At 40.5% G+C, this 21,826-nt stretch overlaps 1 protein-coding gene across 7 annotated transcripts in view; it reads right to left on the minus strand.

Annotated features, from left to right (window-relative positions):
- Positions 1–21,826, minus strand: part of SSBP2 (single stranded DNA binding protein 2) — a 143,007-nt gene that overhangs the window by 102,181 nt on the left and 19,000 nt on the right. For all 7 annotated transcript variants that reach the window (XM_071581486.1, XM_071581485.1, XM_071581481.1 and 4 more), the window contains exons 2-3: positions 4,528–4,600; positions 480–541 (exon numbers count right to left, since the gene is read on the minus strand). In XM_071581486.1, coding sequence (XP_071437587.1) covers positions 480–541; positions 4,528–4,600 — 135 coding nt within the window. The remainder of the gene's footprint in view (positions 1–479; positions 542–4,527; positions 4,601–21,826) is intronic.

Raw genomic sequence — 21,826 nt, forward strand, 5'->3', positions numbered from 1 at the left:
TACACAGGCATGCTGGATGTATTCAAACCATGTGACAATGAATCAATACCATGTCTACACAGCAGCCACCTGAGAATTCCACACACAACTAACGTGGGCTACTGTAGGCTTAGGAAGTTCACATCTGTACACTCTGTATACTGTTTTTTTCCCAAATGCAGTTATTTATGACATATAGAATAATCCCTTAATTGCAAAATTTACTGGAAGATGCTGAAGAATGAAACGCAGACCACCTTCCTCCAAAAGATGCTTTTTTATCAGCATACCAAGCATTACTTCTCTTTATCCTGTATCTAACATCAGTATCTTTTTCTATATCTAATTCTCTGTTATTTCATTCCTTAACAAGAAAATGGTTCTTAATCCTCATCCTCCCATTCCTTTTAAAATGTTCAGCTGAATTTCTTGCCTCCAGCTGCTGGAACCAGCACTTGACACATCCTGAAATATCAGAGGAAAAGAAAATTGGTACTTACCACCACCAGGAATGCAAGAATCCTGGGGGCTCCCCTAGTGTGATGTTTTTTTCCCATCTTATCTAAAACAAAACAATAATAACAGAGGTGTACGTTTCTGTGATCATTGTGACTAAAAGGCACAACATAATTCAGATATCAAAAGGATAAAGAAGATTTCATGACTAGAAAGGGTTTATGATCATCCATTTGCATGGCCATATTACTTATTAATTTACACTTACTGGTACAGTTGATACTTAAATTAGCTTTGCTTATACTGGGGAAGTATATTTTAGAATTTTATTCTTTGGGGGTTTTTTTCATATTCTGAGTAAAATGTGAGGTCTTTTGAGGCCAAAAATGCATGACCAAAAAAAAAGGGCAATTATAAAGTGTCCCTAAAATCTCAAATATTTTGCACTTTGCAGAGAACTCATGTTATGGATTCAGCAGGTGGCAGTGTTCCCCCCAGCCAGCATTTTATAACCCTAAAGGAGTGCTTCAGTCAGAGGTAAAGTGGAAATTACGAGCAGCATCACAGTTATAACCCAGTCTCCCACCACTCAGCGAAAACATAAAGCTCTTCTGGCTTGGTTTTCTGGGCTGGCAAGCTCTGCTGAACACCTATACTGGCTGTGACTTCATTCCCACCCAGGAAACCTGCTTTGCTTAACACTGTTTTCAGAGGAAATGCAGTTTAGGAACTCTTTAACTCTTGACTTCACACTTATGCTGTTGAGCAGTGAACCCACCAGACAACACAAACCACAGAGACTGTTCTGCCTCTCTGCAAGACTCCCCAAATGTTGCATCTTCATTATAATCACCAACCACCTTATTAATGCCAGCCATTAGCTTCTCCCAAACTCCAAATTTAAATAGTTTGTGCCACAATAAAGCCCACACAGCACTGCCCAGAAGAATGTCTGTCAGAACTGGGTGGAAACTGGGGCACTGTGAGCACTCCCAACTCCTCCAGTTACAACAAGACACAGCATTATTTCCTGTCCAATTTTGTTAAAAAAAATTGTTAAAAACACAAACCATATTCTTCTCTTGGGACAGAAGTAATGGCAGACAAAAAGAGGGTTATTTTAATTAAATGCTTAAACAACCCTAATATGAAAAATATGTGAAAATATATAGATAGATAGATAGAAGATAGATAGATAGATAGATAGATAGATAGATAGATAGATAGATAGATAGAAAGAAAGAAGTATATAAAATCTTAATATTAAAGGCAGGTAGAAGTGTTGATACTGCCAAGGGCACTCACTTTCCAAAAGAGACTATAACCTTCATTCTCAACTGTAATTTGATTTCCACATCAAATTCTTAAGAAATTTAAACATATGCAAGTTCTGTCAACAGATTGCAAAACTGTAAGTAGCTCATACACCCCAAAATGTTGTTGCCACTCATATGAAAATCCATATAGAAAATTCCACACTCGCATGGAGAAATCCAATGAAATTTATATATATTATATGAATACAACTACTCACAAACAATTTTGCTGTTTTAAATTATTTTTGAAAGATAATCTTGAGGCACTACCAGTTGTGTTGATAAGGAGGAATGAACCAACTACTGATGTCAGTAGTTAATACATAAAAAAATATATTTTAAAAAGCTCCTGCTTAAGTGCTGGCTGAAAAAAAATAATAAAAATTTAAAATAAAGGCCAAAGCTACTACAAAGTTATTACACACTCTTCAAATACACTTCTGAGAGGCACAAATGCTCCTCATGTGTACTGGGAATGGCTTGGCAAGACTTGTATTAATAACCAGGAAGGCACAGTATCCCTGAGAAGTTCCAAAATAATGTCATGAAGGGATGCACTGTATAGCCAAAAGGGAAAAGGGGGTTCTGCAGTTGAAAAATCACTCTGTTAAAAGCAAAAATTTTACCCACAGAACACCCTGGCTATGTCTAATCAGTATTTGTGCTCTTCAAAGCAGGGCTTAGTGAGGAAATTACCCAACACCCAGGTCTTATGTGGGTCCCAGGACACATTTCACATTGAGAAATTAATTGGAAGTTTGGGGGTCCTGTCAAGGATTTGTGTTTTGTTTTTTCAAAATACTCCCAATTGTCTCACAGGTCACATGTCAGTCTGTCTGATCACAGAAACTTAGAGTCATAAATTTAAGAAGAAAACTCCTCATTGTCAACTGTGTCGATTGGACTTATAGCCTGGGAATGACTAACTGGGAAATGCCCACCCTGCTGTTCAGCCAGACTAAGGGAATTATTTCTCCCAAGGCAGAATCCAACTTCCAGGATAGAAAATACATGGCATTAGGATCAGATCAACGGAAATATACAAAATTCAAGCCAGACACAAAGCATTACAAAAATACAGGGATGCTCAGGACAACCATCTCTAAGTTACTCAGTGTCAAGAGTGGATTCCATGATATCCAACTCAAACTTTCCCTGAATTTTGTTAATTGCTCTGAGCCACACTCCCTGGTATATCTTTAAGGAAGGGCTCTTAACCTTTCCCATTTATACACACACAGGTAACACTGACTGTATAGTTCAGACAATCTATTTATGTTTACTTCTTTTAAGCCCCAACTCAGTTTTGGAGCTTCTCTGAACCATTTAATCTCTGATGAAACCCACCCAAACTGACAGAGCAGAGAAGGCATCCAGCCCCAACAGGCAACCAACCACTCACAACCACTGCCAGCATCCTCTTTACCCTTCTACACTGCTAATTAATGAGGCAAATCAACTCACAGCTCACACCAGCTCTATACACTATCAATTGTCCCTGACACATGTTTACCGTCTCTTGGATAGTACCATTTTAATTTGGAAGATTTGATATATCCTCACACTACCTTGTTCAGACCCAAGAGTTTCTCTGTAACTCAGAACTGAATAAGTTTTAAAAGCTGCGTTTCAAGACACTGTATTTAATGTTTTCCAGAAATCCAAATGTCATACCAGTTACACTTCTGCCAACTGCTCATTTTGTAAATACACCGTAAAAACAAAGTAACCAAAATTTTTCTTGTGGAGTGTATTATTTACACATGACAGCTGTTTGGGGAAAGCTACAATGATACATTATTTTTTCTCTTATTTTTCTACTGCCTTGTCAAAGAGAAAAAAAAATTGTCAAAAATATACTTTACTATCAACTTAAACTGATACTACCACAATTCCAACCCTTTTCCATATCTCTGTTATGTGAATTTTGTATAAGCATCACAAACACCACGCTGAGTTCTCAACCTTCTCTCTTCCACCTCCAAAATGTCATCACCAGCATAGTAATCTTATTAGCTTTTGGAGGAGGATCAGCTGAATCAGTGAGTTTTCCCAGTACAACATCTTGCCTATTTTTTCATTACTTCTGCTCATTATTCAACTGTTATTATTATTATCTTAAATGTTTTTGTGAAATAAACATTAAAAACAGTAGCAAACCCAAAAGACCTCATGTTTGGCACATATTTGTATCCCAGGCCAAATGTAAAATGGTAAGGAGACAAATTTACTTCAACCTTCAAAAGATGCACAAAAAGCCTTTGAAAGACTATGAAAAAAAAACCCCAAACTATTCTGCAAAGGTAAAAATTCCATTAGCAGTTGAAAATGTTTTAAAAAATAGGACCTAAATGGTTGTAGCAACATTGATTCAGCAGATGAAAAGGAGTGGAGTGGTTAATAGCATGGTAAGAGCACAGAGAGATGCTTAAGAGGAGAACTGATAGTGTGTGACAGGAGGATGTAAAATACATTAAGGGGGTATGTTTCCAAAGGGTCCATCATCCACAACTGGAGGTATCAACAGCAAGTTAAAAGGTCATAAAAACAGAGTACCGTTGATGTGTTCTGTAATGTGCACATTTATCAGGGAAAATAGATTAATCTTCCCCCAGCGTGGAAGGGGGATAACAAACCACAGCAGGAACAGTTACACAGAGCTGTGTAAAGTGACTTGGCACAGAAGGGTGATGCAAACTGGCCATCCAAGGTCCTGACTGCTGTTGTTCTAGACCAAATCCTGTTTGTTTTGTTGGGAAGTCATAAGAAAACTCACCTCTGACAAGAAGGTCTGCGCTGACTTCTGCGCTCCTACATGGAGCAGGTACTCGTATACGTACAGTGCTAATCTGAAAAACAAACAGAAAGGACAACATTGAGCACTCTGCAGTTGTTTGCTCCTCTCCTTTAGGGACAAAGGATTATCACAAGTCTGAGGTGAACTGCACAGCCCATGAATGTGTCAAATCTACCACCTGCAGAAGAATTTCTAAACTACACATGTAGGCCAATCTGACCAGAGGTGTTTAAATAGTAGTTAATTAAGTATTATTAAAGCCCCAAATTATTTAATGTCAACATTTTTAATGATATTTGGACAAGTGCCCAGGGAGCTAACAACTGACCTACTGCTGCTTTCCATCAGCGTGCTGACTGTAAATACAAAATATTCCTACACCAACACTGGTTATTTTTCCAGGGCAAATTTTTTTACACGTGGCATGTGTCAAGCTGTTAGCACACTTGAAAAATAGCCTGTGTATATCCAAAGAACATGCAAACCTGAGGCTACATCAGGAAAAGTAATCCCAGCATCAATGCAGTACTACCACATCTCTCAAGTGAAGTGCAAACAGACTTTCAGATTCATTCAGACTTGTGCTCTGATGACAACAGAGCCACAAACAACTACGACAGCTCCCAAAGGAGCTTCCCCAGAGAGCCATTTTCAGACATATCTCCAAGGAATGACAACGAGCTGGAACAAGGACCTCACTGCAGCAAGAGGACCCATTCCCTGCACAACCAAGCACCACAACCTGGGCACGGAAAGCCCTTTCAGTAGCTCAGGATCAGGGGACTGGGAACAGCATCAGGTTCCACTGGTACAGGTTATGTAGTCCAGACATAAATTAGAAAACCAGAGAAGCAACATTTCCCATTCCCAAGCTGACTCTGTCTGTCTGCTCCTGTCTGTCTGCACACTGCAAGTCTTTCAAAATGAAACTTCATGTAAAAGAATGAGTTAATAATAATGCTTGGAAATGGTCTATAAAATATTTCAGGAGGAAAAGGGAAAAAGGAAAAGGGAAGGGGAAGAAGAGGAAGAGAAGACGAGAAAGGGTAAGAGTCCTTTGTATTTAGTAACTGAGTAATATTTAAGAAGCAAAATGTATTTGCACGCACTTAGTGATACACAGCTATTCTTATTTGAAACATCTTCTCATATTCAAAAAGTTGCAGTTAACTACATAAAGTAGAGAGTGAGAGTATCTGTATTACTGTTCAAGACATCATGCAATGTTGGGTGTGATCACTGTCATCGTGACACTGACAGAGTAATAAATATTGAAGTGACCTGTTAAGTGTAAAGTTTTAAAATCTGAGAGGCATTCCATAAAAATTATTTTGTTTGTTGTTTATACTTTGTACATGCAACACACACACACACAACTTTACTCTCTGCCAAACTTCAAAAGCAAATATGTACTTCTTTCCTCAAACTTAAAAGAAAAAATATATGTTCAAATATGACAGTTTTGAGTCTGTGCTCTCTGAGAACTGTGAGGAGAGAGGATCTCCTAAGAGTTGACTCAACTCCTCCCACTGTGATTGCCATCCAAAACTTAAGCAATAAATAGTTGTAGACGAAAAGACAGACACAAGAAGCAGAGAGGAAACTTTTCTTGCCACAGCCAAGACATCCTAAATATCCAGTAATGCTTTAAAGTTTGTCTTATGAGACCCCCTCTTTTGTTCTTATCAAAACATGAAGCCTGCAGTCCAGATAAAAGATTTGTGTGATCACATCCTTTCTGTCCCACAGTTATCGCAGGGATTTCACCACCTGCACAGGTTTGCCATGCAATGAAAGCTTTGGCAAACATGGCACCATGATGTCCAAGCCCAAAAGCATGAGCCTGTGACACCCAGAGGGATGTCTGACTGTCCCCTCAGGGCTCCTGGAGTCCACCTGTGAAACACAGGGATGCTCCAACACAGCCCAACATCCTCACTCTGCTCCCATCACCTCTGCTCCCAAACCCAAGGTACTTGACACTGCAAAAAACACAACCCTAAACCTTCAACTTAAACACACAGAATGTGCTAATTAAGCAGGGGGGTTGACTTTTTTTTTATTTTTATAGGTTTTAGAAGTACTTGTAAATGTAGTAAAAAGCAAATTTAGTGTGTTAGTATTTCTAGCAGCTTAAGTTCAATGTTTATACATGCCAACCTCTGCCATTTATCAGTAGCTCAAATTCTTTTAGCTGTTTAGACTCTCTTCAAGGCAGAAGGCTGAAGACCATCAGAAAAGCCTGCAGAGTGAGACATAAACATGAGCTAGTAACCTTGAGTCTAAGAATACTGGAAAACCTTCAAGCCCTATGAGTGCTGAGGAAAACAGAAATGAAAAACAGAGGGTCCCGCTGACCCCAGACTCAAATTCTGAGGGGGTGTGACCAAGAGGCAGGACTGAGATGTGTGAACTGGGGATTGGGTGGACCATATTATAAAAATCATAAAAACCAGTGTTGGGGTGCATGTCAATATGTATTCCTGTGGGTGCTCAGCCTGATATTAAAGGACTTTCACTTTTTATCTTATCCCACCCTAACTTGGCTCAGAGTCCTGCTTTTGGAGTCTCTCACGGCATCATTATGATAACCGTAACATCTCCAACCCTTGGACATGCCCCACTGCCTCTTGCACCAAACACACTGGCAGTGAAACTAAATGGTGTTTAATATTTGGGGGAGGTGAATGTGGCAGATTTCAGTTTGGGGGGGTTTAGGCTTCCAAGTTGACCCACTTGTGGTAAACCCCATGACTGGCTGCCTCCTGTGCCAGGAAAGCCGGGACCACCTCCCACGAACAGCTGTGAGACAGAAGGCACAACACAAAATAACCCAACTGAGCCTTATTAGATCTGTATCGCTGGTCCACCCCTGTTATTATGCTCTCAGGAAGTCTTTAGAGAAGTTAACAATGTTATAGCTTCATTCAGAAATAAATGCATTTACCACAGAGATCAAAAGGAAGATACTGATGTTTGGTTGTGTTGCAGCACCAGGGATCAATGCAAACTGATGCTCTGAGGAAAGGCAGCAGAGACCCCCAAGAAGATGCAACACTGTGTAACAAGGAGCAACACCAGAGGAATAATTACACCAAGCTTTAACTACGGGGCCAGAACACAATGGGATAAAAGCCAGGCTACAGTTCAAGTGTGTAAAATGAACAAATGAATAAACTATTTAACATCTGGGCAGAAAATAACAGCAAGGTGCTCTCCAACACCAAAGGACTTGGGTTTGAAGTGACATTTAAAAGCCAGTTTTTACTCATTAAACTGGTGAGAGAAACCACGTAAAAGCAGCGAGCAGACATATGTTAAATTTTCACATTTGCATACTCGTTGACATCCCATGAGTAATGTGAGGAAAAACATATTGCCAATCAATTTGTGACAATGCTGAAGTAATTTTTGTTAAAGGCATGACGTAGGCCAGAATTCCTTCCTCCCCACCAAGACAATTAGAGCACACATTCATCTGTGGCCTGATGAAACATTCACTCCATTAACAAACAAAAAGGGTTACTGTCTAGCTCAATTTGCTAACCTAGTGCACTTTGCCTGAAGTTTCAGCCCTAATTAGACAAGGCATTCGTGCATCCTACGAGCACCTACTGAATTCCTAAGAAAAGAACCACCTAAGTGGTTCAAGTCAACCAGTTAACCAGAATATTACCAGGAAATAAACAGTAGTCCCTTCCACTGTGCCGTGGGAATGACACTCTTACATGTTAAGTTGGGAAGATGCAATTAGCTTAACGAGAACTTCCAACTAAAGCCTTGCAGCAGCATTTCCACTGATGAAAATGCAGTAAACTCACCCGATTCCAAACCAAAAGACTAAGACTGCACATCACAGAAATGTCCCTATATGCCACCACCTCCTCTGTCACCAACAGATATGTTGTTCTCAACATGTGATGCTGGATGTAAAAAATACAAAGTACTTATAATGGGAATGTTCCAGATTGGAGTATAAACATGATACATTTAACATTTTTAGATTGGTAAGGCTTAATTTTTAAAAAAATATTCATGTATGGAGAGTTCTACATATGGTACACCATTGATTTGACTTCTGTTTTTCACATAGTAATTAAAAAAACTAGCAAATCAATACCCTTATATCCTTTTGAGTGAGCAACAATGAAAAATAACTCCATAGAAAAGACCTGAAACTTCTCTCTACATTTCAGAAGACTTCAAGTAATCCAGAATCACAACTCTGACCTACACAGAGAAACAGCTTTTCTTTCATTTCCAGAAAGATTTATAGACTTCATTTCAAATCGAGACTCCTCAGAATCTCATCCATTTCACATCCAAAATATAAACCTCATGCTCTGAAACAGGAGAAAGTAGCACTGAATTGGTACCTTAAACTGGGAGCTCATTGAAGAAATTTTCTTGACTCCACCAATCCAGTATTTTAAAACCTGCTCTGAAGCTCTTGATGATGAGCTGGTTTACAAAATTTCAATTAACAATGGCAAACAATATTTTTAAGCCAAACCACTCTTTCTGGCCTATTTGATCATCTTGACAGTCATTTTTCCTGGTCTCTCTCTCTCCCTGTATTTAGCATATTTATATGCTAGTGTAATTTTTCCTATATATTAATTTTTAATAGATTTTTTCATTAACAGCCTTGACACTGCAGTGATTCACCTGCACACAACTCCAGCACAGCAGCTCTCCCAGGCACAGCTTCACCCACACATCATGATATTACTCTGATTATTACTCTGAGTCCAGCAGGCTGCCCTTTCCAAGAGGCTCTAATCATGACAGCCTGCTCTTTTTTTTTTTTTTTTTTTTTTTTTACAGCTCAAACCATGATCTATGTAAATGTTAGTGCTCTGTATCCCTCCAACAATGTGACTGGTTTGCTTAGAAACACCTGGGCACGAGAGAAAACCCAAACAGTGGTTCAGGAAACATAAAGTCCCAGTGGAGTTGCTCAATGTTTGTCTGGGAACGTGCACTGACTGTTCTGAGAGCTCCAGAACAGCCAGCAAAGAGGAGAATGTACTACTCAGTATGATTCACACCTGTTTATTTCTCCCTCTCTCTGCAGACAGAAGAGAACACTCTCCTTGCCTGGACATGTGGGGTTCACACCCAGTGCAATGCCTTGCATTGGGCTGATGGGACTCCCCAATGAGCTGCTCCTTCTCCTTGTTTGCCCCAGTTTTAGACAGGGACAACAGCCTTCACCTGCCCCAGCCCTGGGCAGGTACACTCACCTCTAGTCTCTCTTCCACTTGATTCCCTGCAAGATGCCCTGAGAAGATTCCTCCTTAAGTCTGGTCACCCTCCCCTTGATTACATTTATTGCTTCAAGTGTTAAAATTAGTTGTAATCTATTAAATGCCCTATTACTCTAAAAGTATTAAAAACAACAGCAGCGTTTTTCATAGAATCACAGAATCATAGAATTGATTGGGTTGGAAAAGACCTCTGAGATCATCAAGTCCAACCCTTTCACATGATTAGCTCAGTTGGTTAAAACTTGGTTGTAATAATGCCAAGGTCATGGGTTCAATCCCCTGTGTGGGCCATTGACTGAAGAGCTGGACTCGATGATCCTTGTGGGTCCCTTCCAACTCTGTGAAATAACTTTACTCTGTGAAACATCACCCATACACTTGCAGCTCACAAATTTGTGTCCTCATTTCACATGGTTTTGCTACTTAAACTCCTGCAGACTCTGAGCACTGGTGTAACTATTTCCAACAACATGTTAACTTGTGCACCAGTAAATAACTAAACACAGAGCAGGGATCTGGTACCCATTGATCTTATGGAAAAGATCAGAGATGTGTGCAGTGGTGGTGTCTGCAGTCGCCCCCACAACCACTTAATTGCTTGGTTTTACATATTTTCATCTGCTAAGGATGCCTTGGTTTGTGCTAAGATGTCACACTGCACACTGTTCCCCACTTCACTTTCATCTGACTGGTTGAATTTCATATTCATTTCTGCCTCAGGTCTCAGCATGTAGACATTAATACAGCTCCAAAGTACTGCAAAATCAAACACTCTTCCGTAGACTCCATCTGGAATGGGATAATTTCCATGGGTTTGCAAATACTCCCTCAAAAGGCAGATTTTCCTGATGACCTCCATGATGTCAAATAACCAATTTTGTTCTTTTCACACCTATGTTTGGCACATATATTCCTCAAGGAGTATACCAGTGGAATTTCACAGAGTTCCTAGTCCAGGGTTAGGAAAAAATTTTATGAGTACATTTTTTTAAGGTAGTTCATCTTGGGCTTAACCATGTAAACTATTCAACTAACCATAACTACAAAATATTCAAAATGGCAGTTAAAAAAAGTTACCTGACAGAACACATTTTAAAGTGTAAGTTGAGACTTTTATAAAAATACATGAGGTTCCACCTCTTCCTGATAAAAAAGGTGGTAACTCTGGTCCTCCATGCTCCTTTCAATGGGATAGAAATGGCTTTTTACATGGCATTTTTTCCCTGATATATAATTTGCTGTATGTAGAGTTTAATGCAACTAATATATGGTATCTTGAACATTACAGCTGTTCATAAAGAAGTAGAAAAAACTCTCCACAGGAGGACCCTGAGATTAGATCAGTCGGCTAAAACTTGGAGTAACAATGCCAAGGTCGTGGGTTCAATCCCCTGTGTGGGCCACTGACTTTAGAGTTTGACTCGATGATCTTTGTGGGTCCTTCCATCTCAGAATAGTCTGTGATTCTGTGACCTGGAGAAGGCTGAGAGATGGAAGCACCAACACAACACACCCAGATCCCCAAGGGCAAGTCAAACCCAGACTGGCCATGCAGAGCCCACTCAGCCTCACAGAGCAGGCACCACGTAATTTGAATTTCATTCATACAAACACATCAGTGTTTGTGAGTACCTGGCTCCCAGAAGGACTCATTTTGCCAAGAGCAGAAACAGCTCTTCTCAGGAAGCAGAGGTTGGATATCCTATCCACAGAATCACAGAACGGTTTGGGATGGAAGGGACTCTGAGATCAGCTCAGTTGGTTCAAACTTGGCTGTAATGATGTCAAGATCTAGTGTTCAATCCCCTGTGTGGGCCATTGACTGAAGAGTTGAACTTGATGGTCCTTGTGGGTCCCTTCCAGTTCAGAACAATCTGGGATTCTGTGACCTGGAGAAGGCTGAGAGATGGAAGCATCAACACAACACACCCAGATCCCCAAGGGCAAGTCAAACCCAGACTGGCCATGCAGAGCCCACTCAGCCTCACAGAGCAGGCACCACGTAATTTGAATTTCATTCATACAAACACATCAGTGTTTGTGAGTACCTGGCTCCCAGAAGGACCCATTTTGCCAAGAGCAGAAACAGCTCTTCTCAGGAAGCAGAGGTTGGATATCCTATCCACAGAATCACAGAACGGTTTGGGATGGAAGGGACCCTGAGATCAGCTCAGTTGGTTAAATCTTGGCTGTAATAATGCCAAGGTCATGGGTTCAATCCCCTGTGTGGGCCACTGACTGAAGAGTTGGACTGGATGGTCCTTGTGGGTCCCTTCCAGTTCATAGTAGTCTGGGATTCTGTGATCTCTTGACATGATCTAGGACAACCCCCTGCCACACAGGGTTACCTGGAGCAGGTGACAACCCCACTGCAGACAGTAAGTCACATAAAGACTGTATCTCCCTCCCCACTCAGCTCCAGTTCTGTGTTCAAACCCTCTTAGGCACAAACTCCTCACTTACACCTTGGCAGGACACTCTGAAGAGACAAACGAGTCCCCTTATAATTTTATGGGAATCATATGGGGTAATGAAACAAAAGATGAATTTCCCTGAGTATCTACCTAAAAAGTAATGGTGGAAAATAATTTGTATGACTTATGAACCAATAAAATTTTCCTCTTGAGACAGTAAGTCCCGAAAGGATCAGAGTAAAACGTAACAGACCTCAACAAGAAATTTGGGGAATTGGTGGGAAGAGTTTTATCAGAAAAACAGATAACCTGAAGAAAAGAAGTGCAAGGCAAACCTAAGGTGCTTAAGGCTATATTAAAAAACTCACAGAAAATATCAATGGAAGACAGAGAGGAAACAGTTAAGAGGTTACTCTGGTAGCACCAAAAATTCCTCTGATCTAAGAAAAAATTGCGCCAACTAAGAAAGTAAAGGCATGTAAGAGTATCAACCTCAATTGAGTATTTGAGTGCAGCAGATGAGCCATAAAGTCTCCCTTCCAGAACAGGGAGCTGTGATGCTGTTCCCTGGAACAGCCACCCTCTGGCTTTGGGATTGCTGCTCCTGTTGGGCAAGTTCTGCACTGGGCAGTGAGGTGGGAGAACTCCAGGAAAAACAAAACAACATGGAAATTCCCAGGACAGGTTTTCTGAGCTTCCACTCCTCTCTCAAACTGCTCAGGGGATGGTCTACTACCCAAATATATGTATTTTACAACTTTACAGCTAATGAGCTTAGACTTCAAACTGTAAGTTGCCAGAAGAACCTTCCTCTTGAAATGCAGCTCATAAAAAACCACCATACTGGTTTCCATCTCCTCCCAACATGTTTTTATAGTTAGGATACTTTCCAAACAGAAATAATTTCAGCAACAGAATGAACACAATGAAGATGTCTGAAAATCTGGCTAACAAAGAGCTGATCCACACATTAAAAAAATAATTTAAAAAATCCAAAAAATAAACACTTAAAAAACCTCTGGCAACAATAAAATCTTGCAGTAGTGAAGATGTACTGTCAAATGTTTGATACCACTCTAGAAAAGCTGAATGCTAAACTCTCCAAATTGCTTCCACTGGATAGTGTTTGAAAGGAAAAAACCAGGTACTGGAGCAAAGGGATGGAAGGAATTTGACTCTGTACTGACAGCACATGTTTGGTGGAAGAACCAAACATGTATTTGCTCTTAATCGGAACAGGGAAAAGGCAAACCAGTCCTCACATAATCTCAGGCTGAGCACTTGATTCTAAATTAAAAGTTCAAGGATTTCAGCATTGGAAAGTCTGCAGTTCTACCACGTATTGCAGGACACAACTCAGACTGGCTGTCCTGCTCTTGGAATTATAAATGCATTCATGTGCAGTACATCTTCAGAAAGGCTTGTCTTACATTTGGTTTACAGTGGAAAAGGGAAAATCCTCTATTTTATTAGTTTTTAAAATAGGTGTTACTAGAATATTATAATCCACAGTGGATCCAGTTTTTGAGTTAACATAGGTAGGCAAGTCAGGAAATACAGGATGTAAGGGAATGTTGTATTGTCAGGATGCAGCTGCTGCAGCAGGACAGTGAACAGCCAAGTGTGAGACTTCAACAGGACAGGGACAGGCTTTAAGATGCCAGGACTTGGCACTAAAAAGTAAAAACATACATAAATAGGTGGGTAGACAGATAGATAGATAGAAAATTTAATAAATAGGGAAAGAAGGGGAGGGGGAAAGAAGGTGTGGAGGTAGTTTTGCTCAGAAAACATTTTCCAATACATGATGAGTAATAAAGCATTTTGCACAAAAATCCTCTGTAGTAGTAGTGCAAAAAGGAATTTAAAGTTCAAAATGTACTCAAAAATATTTTATTAAATATAAACACTACTTTGCTCATTGCTCAAGTTCACACTCCTGCCTGAGCAGCAGTTCTCATTTCTTCTCAATGACATTTTAAAGAATTCTGATCAGACCACAGGAAAGCTGATTAAAAAAAAACTTACAAAACTTTCCCGCATTTTTCATTTCTCAGTTAAGTATGAACAGGATATTAAGATTCAGCAAATATTTATATTTAAGATGCTGTTTACATGCTGTTTGAAAATTACATATTTATATGGTAATTAAGAGATGTGGATCTCAAGTGCCAAAATGACACACACACACACACACACACACACACACACACACACACACACACACACACACACACACACACACAGAGAGAATTCCAGAATCCTGGGGTTGGAAGGGACCTGGAAACTCATCTCCCTGTAGACCAGGAAGCTCCAAGCCCTGTCCAAGCCTTCCAAGAATCTCTCACTAGTTATGCCACTATTCCACATTTCATTTATTACTTTTATCATCCTTTCCTCATGTTTCGTGTTTCAAACCAGTAAAAGAGAAACTGATCTTGAATTACTCTGGAAACACTGAGAAGCAAATTCCAGTGTAAGCAGCTGGGAGTCTGCTCAGTGTTTGGCAATTACAGTAAGCAGGAGACCTGCCCTTGCTGATCCTTATCCTAAACAAGATTTACCTGTAGGAGCAATGGGGGAAAAAAAAGATTTTTTTTTAATTACTGTTTTTTCTACAGTCTACCAGCATTATCTCTACTACACTGAAATGAAATTACAATGGGTAGGAAAGGGGGGAGAGGGACGGATACTACACAAGGCACTCCCAGTACCAGCTGATGAAAAAAAAGGCAAGTGAGATTCTTTTATTCTTTCTACCAACCTACATCATTTTACCAGCTTATGTAAATAAATCACTTTATGCTTCCTTGTTTCATGTTTTATACACAGAAAGAAAGAAGATGGAGCTCTTTAGACACAACCACTTAAGTTTTACGATGCACAATGTTCAAATTATTGTGAATCTATGTTATATAAAGCTTTTATAATGAGAAATTAAGATTATGACTCAACCCTTACTCTCTTATAGCGTGTACACACTTTTTCAAAAACCATGAGCAAAGAAGAAGGTAAGAAACTTGCAATAAATAGCATTAAAGTGAAAAGAAAACACGTGAGATTTTTTAAGCAACTCTCCTGTTTCTACATTAACTGTCCCCTTGACACTAAATGGAATAAAAACTCACAAAAATTTCATTTCTTAGCTAAGTGCTGAATATCTTTCAGACCTGTCCCACTCTGCTCAGACTGAAACAGAACAAAAACCAGACTCTACCTGAAATGAACAAGATCAACCTGCTACCATTCAAGAAAAAATGTTTGGAAAGAGGCACCACAAAACCCATGAATAGAAAAAAACCTCTTCACAACATCTCTGTCATATTATTTGTTATGTGAAATTTACCTGCAAAAGTTTCCACCTTTGAAGGAAAAGGTAAAATGAGAAACAGACTTAACAAGACATTGTACACATATACACAAATCTGCATTAAATGCAACATTTTTATTTGCATCAGCAGATGGTTGCATTAAACCCAAAGATAAACCAAACATTTAACTGCCTGTTTAAACACAGAAATTAATTTTCACTGGGAACACCATTCCTTACCCTCGACATGATTTAAAGTGAGACTTGAATCTAAATCTTGTACTCAAGTTGTAATACCCTAATTTATCTTCCAAACTACTGATGCTCAACCTGGCCCTATGTCTATTTAGAAAACATATTAATTTTTTTAGATATCCTTTTATTAGTATATTACAAGAAGACAGCAGCAGGCACTCAGAGCTCTGGATTTTGCTTTCACCTGCCCATGTCAACCCTGCTCCATTCCCTCCACAGCAGGGTTTTACTGGAGGGCTGCAGTCAAGTCCTGGAATTATATTTAAAGCTAAATATATTTATAAATCTGCATCGAGTAAATCAAATGTTTAACGTATATTTTAACAAAGGGTCATTTGTTAGGGATTCTAGGGCAGCAGTCAGACAAATCAGTGTCTTCAACACCTTCTACTCTGTGCTTACTGCCATACATAATACACACTCTTCATGCCTGTAACCTATTTAATAACAGACATTAATTATTTATTAGCCCTCTATAAACAATTTATAAATGTACCCTTACTATAAAGCATGGCTGGACTGGCCTTTGCTCCCACAAGGAAGGAGTTTGCAGGATTTTAACTGCTGCATTAGAAGCAAATTCTATTTACCAACAATGTTAACAGAGACACAAGTTGTGATATAAAAACACAACCAAATGGCAAAACCTATCCTTTATCTCAGAATTCAGGGGGTTTGCACAAAAATACATGTGGATTGGTTACAATGCCATAATTAGCAAAACTACAAGTCATGTTTAGGTGTAATAAAAATAGGTTTTTTATGCTTCTGTTATGCAACTGTTGGATAAGTTCAGTTTTTCACCCTGGAGTGACTTAGAAGTACTTTTTTAAACAAGATACCTCAGCCAAGGCTGCCCAGGGTGTCCTGCCTGCCCAAAAGGGACTGAAAGTTTGAGGAAAACTCTATTTTGCCACTTTAGGTTTTAGATTTTGGAAATAATACTGAATATTAATGGAGTGTCAACCATCTCTTTCAGAGTGGCTGGCATTCTTTATAGTATTAAAATCAGTTAATACTTTTAATATGTAAAAGACATTTTGTGACTCCTGGTTTCTTTTTCTGCAAATGTTAATTCTTCCTGCATGAGAGCTGCACTAAATCTAAAGCAAATACTTCTTAATCTAAAGCAAATACTTCCAGTAAAATGCAAGAAAAGTTTCTTAATGGCAAGACACAAGCAACAGCACTTCCTTCCCTAAGTGTTCAAGTCTGCTGTTTGCAGTTCCTTTCCCTGGGATTTTTCTCCAACTAAATAATCAACATAAATAATCAACCACAGCTCTATAATACTGCTTAAACATGTGACATTTCCCTGATTAAAACCAGGATTTTCCTTGTGGAACTCCTCTTTCCTGAGCAACACAAGGAGCATAAAATCCAACTATTAGTGATGCTACAGGTGTCACTTGTGTTGTTACCTCTGAAAGCCCTTTCAGGACAACAAACACCAACTGCAAATAAGACCATATGTAAAAAAATTCCCAGCCAGGAGTAACACAGCACAGCCTCTTTAACTCCTTTTCCCAGCAGTCTGGATCCAGTCAGGAAAGAGACATTGCACCAGGGAAACACAAAACACAAAAATCCCCAAAGGCTCACAGCACAGAATTAACATGGAGTCCAAAAGCACTCAGCTATTTTAAGTCAGTGAAAAATATAAATCACAGTGAAAGCTGCTCCTTCTACATGTGAAAAAACATATGTCCTTAATACTAAAATGTTATTTGCACACCTAAATTATGCCTTCCATGTGCCATCTCAGCACAAAAGCACAAACCCAGCAAGTTCTTGCCCATAGGAAGCTCACAGGAAAGTTGACAAAGGAACAACTACATAATTTGGATAAAAGAGAAACTAAGCTTTAAGTTCATAAAGGAAGACACAGTAACCGCTGCATTTTAGGATTTGTGAGGACAAAGGAAAGAGAGAAATCATAGGAGACACACCCATGTACAACCTGGTGAAAGAAGACATTAGGAAAGACACTTTATGAGGAAGCAACTGAGAAATAACTCCAGGAGGACACACATCAGGTGGCATTTAAGATCCTTGGGCCAAGACAGCCTGAGCTGGATGGATGGAGGTACCAGGTGGGACTGTGAACAGGGGATGCAGTGGTCAGCAGGAACCAGCACTGGGATGCAAGGTGCTTCCAACACCCTCCACCAGCACCTTCTGGTCTTTCTAGTGAGGAAAATAAAGTGCCAACGCAGCAGAGAATGTTCACAGATGACTATGCCTGTACAGGTGATGTGACCTTTCCACTGCTCAGTCAACACACCAAGTCCATGTGGAATTTGGAGCCAATACAAGGTTTTAAGAACCCTCCAGAGTGATGAATGCAACTCTTCCAGGACTCTTATGCAGGTATCTAATCCTTTGAATATCAGCTTTGAAGGTGCCCTCAGAGTATAAAGCACTCATATGTTGGGGATAAAAATGGGAGTAACAACTGAACAAGCAAACTTGAAACAAAGATCTGTAAAATCCAATGGGAAATGAAAGAAAACTCTGGCAAGACCAGCACAGTTAAAAACTCATTATTTCTCAATATTGTTCCCTTACAAAAATGTTTCCTTTGCAGTGTTCTGTGACCTCAATAATGTCCCTGCTTTTCAGGCTGGCCACTCAGGGGTTCTCCACTAACTCCTCTCTCCAGGAGAGCACAATCCTTACTGTGACAATCACAGTGAAGGGGCTGAAACCTAAACCCAGAGGCTCAGCTGTCTTGTGCCCCAAAGAAAATGATAAAATTGCCCTCGGAAAGCTTGTGAGGGACAAGAAGAGACAGGTAAACCTCTGACTGCACCAGACACAAACCCCCAACAGAGGGGAAAGACCTCTGAGATCATCAAGTCCAACCCTTGGACCAACTCTGTAGGGATAGACCTGGACTGTGTTAATTGGCAAGAATGTTGTCAACGATGGATGGACAAGGATGCGGAGGTCTCCAGTGGATGTTGGTGTTTCATACAAGATTTATAAGGACTATAGTTGTGATTCTTCATATAGAAAAAATGTTTCCCATTTAATGTTGGTTATGACAACAGGTCTACCTGTTGGTACAGCAAAACCAAAAGTGAGCAATTCAGATCTATATAAGACCCTGTGAGACTGAAGAATAAACAAGTCACAGCTGCGAGGAGGAGTCAGTTTCTCATGGGAGCTCCTCAGGTTTCTCACAGAACACCAGAGAGGTTCTTGAAAACATCTAGGATAAGTTACTATAAACATGGGACTTGTGAGATAATGGGTTGAAGTTTCTAGCGTGGTGTTGTGTAACTTTTAGCCAATAAGCTGTGGTTCTAATCCCATATAAACTGTGTGCTGTGTGTAATAAAATGCCTTCACTATGAATCTTATAGATTGAAGTCCAGTTCCTCCGCAGTTTGCTGTTTATCTACCCATTGTATTTTCCCTATAGTTGTCCCTATCCAAGTTCTTCTTCCCACAAACCCCTAGGATTTTTCCTGCCAACCTATCCCAACTGGCCCCAGTTTGGTGCAATGCACCATTTCCTCATATGAGGTTATGTTTAGATCCCCGTTTCCCATTGGTCCTTTCCTTGTTCCACCCCTCTGCTTATGCTGTAACCAATGGGATGCTTTGTCCCTCCCCTTTCTCCTCCCATGTTCTAGAAACCTCCCTGGATCCCTTTATAAGCCGGGCACCCCAATAAACTTCGCTTCTCTTGTGGACACCTGGCCTTGAGTGTGGTCCTTCCCTGGGGAGCTGTGCCGGCCTGGGTGCGGGAAAAGCCGTCCCTTGGCTTTGAGAGGCGGCCTAAAGGAGCTGATACCACTCAAGCCAACGGCCACAGTGCCTCGTGGAGCAGAAGACCCACACTCCTATTTTAGGAACATTCACCATCCACTGACACAACTCCAGTCCCTTTACCAGGTCATGGCACTCAGTGCCTGTTATGACCCGCTCCGGGGAACAGGGACAGGGGTAACCTAGGTCGTTATTAATAATTCCCTTTTGGGGGGATTAAAGTGAAACGACACCAGATAATCAGTGTTTATTTTAACAATTCTGTGTAATGTGACATTGAAAATAACCTTGGGGGGGGGGGGGGGGGGGGAGATGCATAGGGGGAAGAGAGACAGGAGAAGAGTCCAGGACAGCAAGGAAAAAGAAGAGATGAGAAAAGATGAGAATGAAAAGGTTTACATAGTCACAGCCCAGGGATCCAGCGTTGCATCTCAGCAGTTCTGCAGGAGGTGGGGGTGAGGAACAGAACCCAAATTATTAAAGTCACCAGTCCATTTATATACCCTCATCATGCCTTTTGCACCTTCCCCGAGGGAGGGGGTTGTTTTTCATGAAGTTGTGTCGCCAGCCGGGCTGTGAACCCCCAATATTCTTCCCACCTTTCATAATGGGCGCTGGGCTCATGTGGAGGGCAAGATAACAGCTCTTCTTGCCTCTTCAGGGCTTGACACTTTCAGCACTGGAGGAAGGGATGGGCCCCAACTGCCCATTAGGGGTATAATGGAAAAGTCAAAAGCCTGCGAAATCTCTTAGAAATCATAAATCATTACCAGTTTCAGTCTCTGACAGTGCCACTTCCAATCTCAGGTTAAAAACCTCCAGGGATGGGGAATCCACCCCCTCTCTGGGCAGCCTTCCAATCCCTGAGCACTCTCTCTGCAAGGAATTTCTTCCTGATATCCAACCTAAACCTTCCCTGGCAGAGGTTGAGCCCATCGTGCCCCCTAGTCCTATTGCTGAGTGGCTGGGAGAGGAGACCAATCCCCACCTGGCTATGACTTCCCTTCCTCTCCACGGTGCTTTCTGTCAGACTGTGTGGTCTCTCCTTATCCCTGGGCATGTGGAGGAAAGGGAGAACCAGGAGGGAAAAGGATGTAGCTGGAGCTATGCAAGTCTTGCTACAATAAATGCAAAAGAAGCTGCCCCATGCAGCCTACCTTGGTAAAGTATTTCTAGTGGGAATCCTGCAATTTCTCTAAACTCTCCCTGCAGGTCCAAGAGACATGCAACAGAAAGATAATTCTTAAAAAAATACCTTTTTCCAAAGCAGCTTTGTTACAGGCATCAACCATTAGAGTGAATTTAACCCCAGTGGGGGCTGATGGTAAGCAAAGTCCCAAGTGCTGACTTTCTGTCAGGACTTTTACCAAGACCTTCTGACCATCACAGTAACACCCCCCAAACCTTTCACCACCCAGATCTGTTACAGGCACCAAAGGAAGGGCAGTATCTCCTCACAAAGCCTGTACCACACAGACCCATCTCCACACACAGGCAAGCCAAGCCTTGCATTCCATTGGTTTAACTTGAAATGCAACGCTTGGAAATCTAAGCCTTCAAAATAAAGTCACTGCTGCCTCTTCATTTCACTGGGAGAGCCACTTACTAAATAAGTGAAAACTTTTCTCAGAACCTCTGGCTATTTTAGCAATTTTAACTTTTGACTAATTACTATTGATTGCTTGTGAAAACCTCACAACAAATACAAGAAGGAACATTTGTTGCTCTTCCATAAATTTTATCACACTTTTGCAGTGACAATTTCATTAAACCATTGAAATATTAAGAGTTTTGGGTTGTTCTTGTTTGTTTGTTTTTCTTTTCTGTAAGGAAAATACAAAGAGTAACAACGGTTTCCCTTTATATCCACCCTTTGACAACACTACTGAAATAATTACAAAGAATGCAAGAGTAAATGTTATCCAGAGGCTGAAATTTTTCATCACTCACCTCAGGCCAGAATGTACTTTCCTGTTTGTTCACTCAAAAGCCTATGAAAGAACTGCACTTAAACCAGTAGAAAAAAGCAGAAGAATGGTACCACTTCTCATTTCGAGATGCATCACCCCTTCCCACAACAAATGTTGAGGAAGGATGTGATTTTTTCTTTCAGAAAGTTACTAATCTCTGTTACAGACTTGATAGACCTGCACGATTTGTCACATGCCTGGATGGATTATAAAACTTGGTGGATTTGAACGTGGCACAGCTGAGGTGGCATCACCACCCCCAAATCAAGCTAATACACAAAA

The sequence above is a fragment of the Pithys albifrons genome, chromosome Z, assembly GCF_047495875.1.
Source record: "Pithys albifrons albifrons isolate INPA30051 chromosome Z, PitAlb_v1, whole genome shotgun sequence".
Classification (NCBI taxonomy): domain Eukaryota; kingdom Metazoa; phylum Chordata; class Aves; order Passeriformes; family Thamnophilidae; genus Pithys; species Pithys albifrons.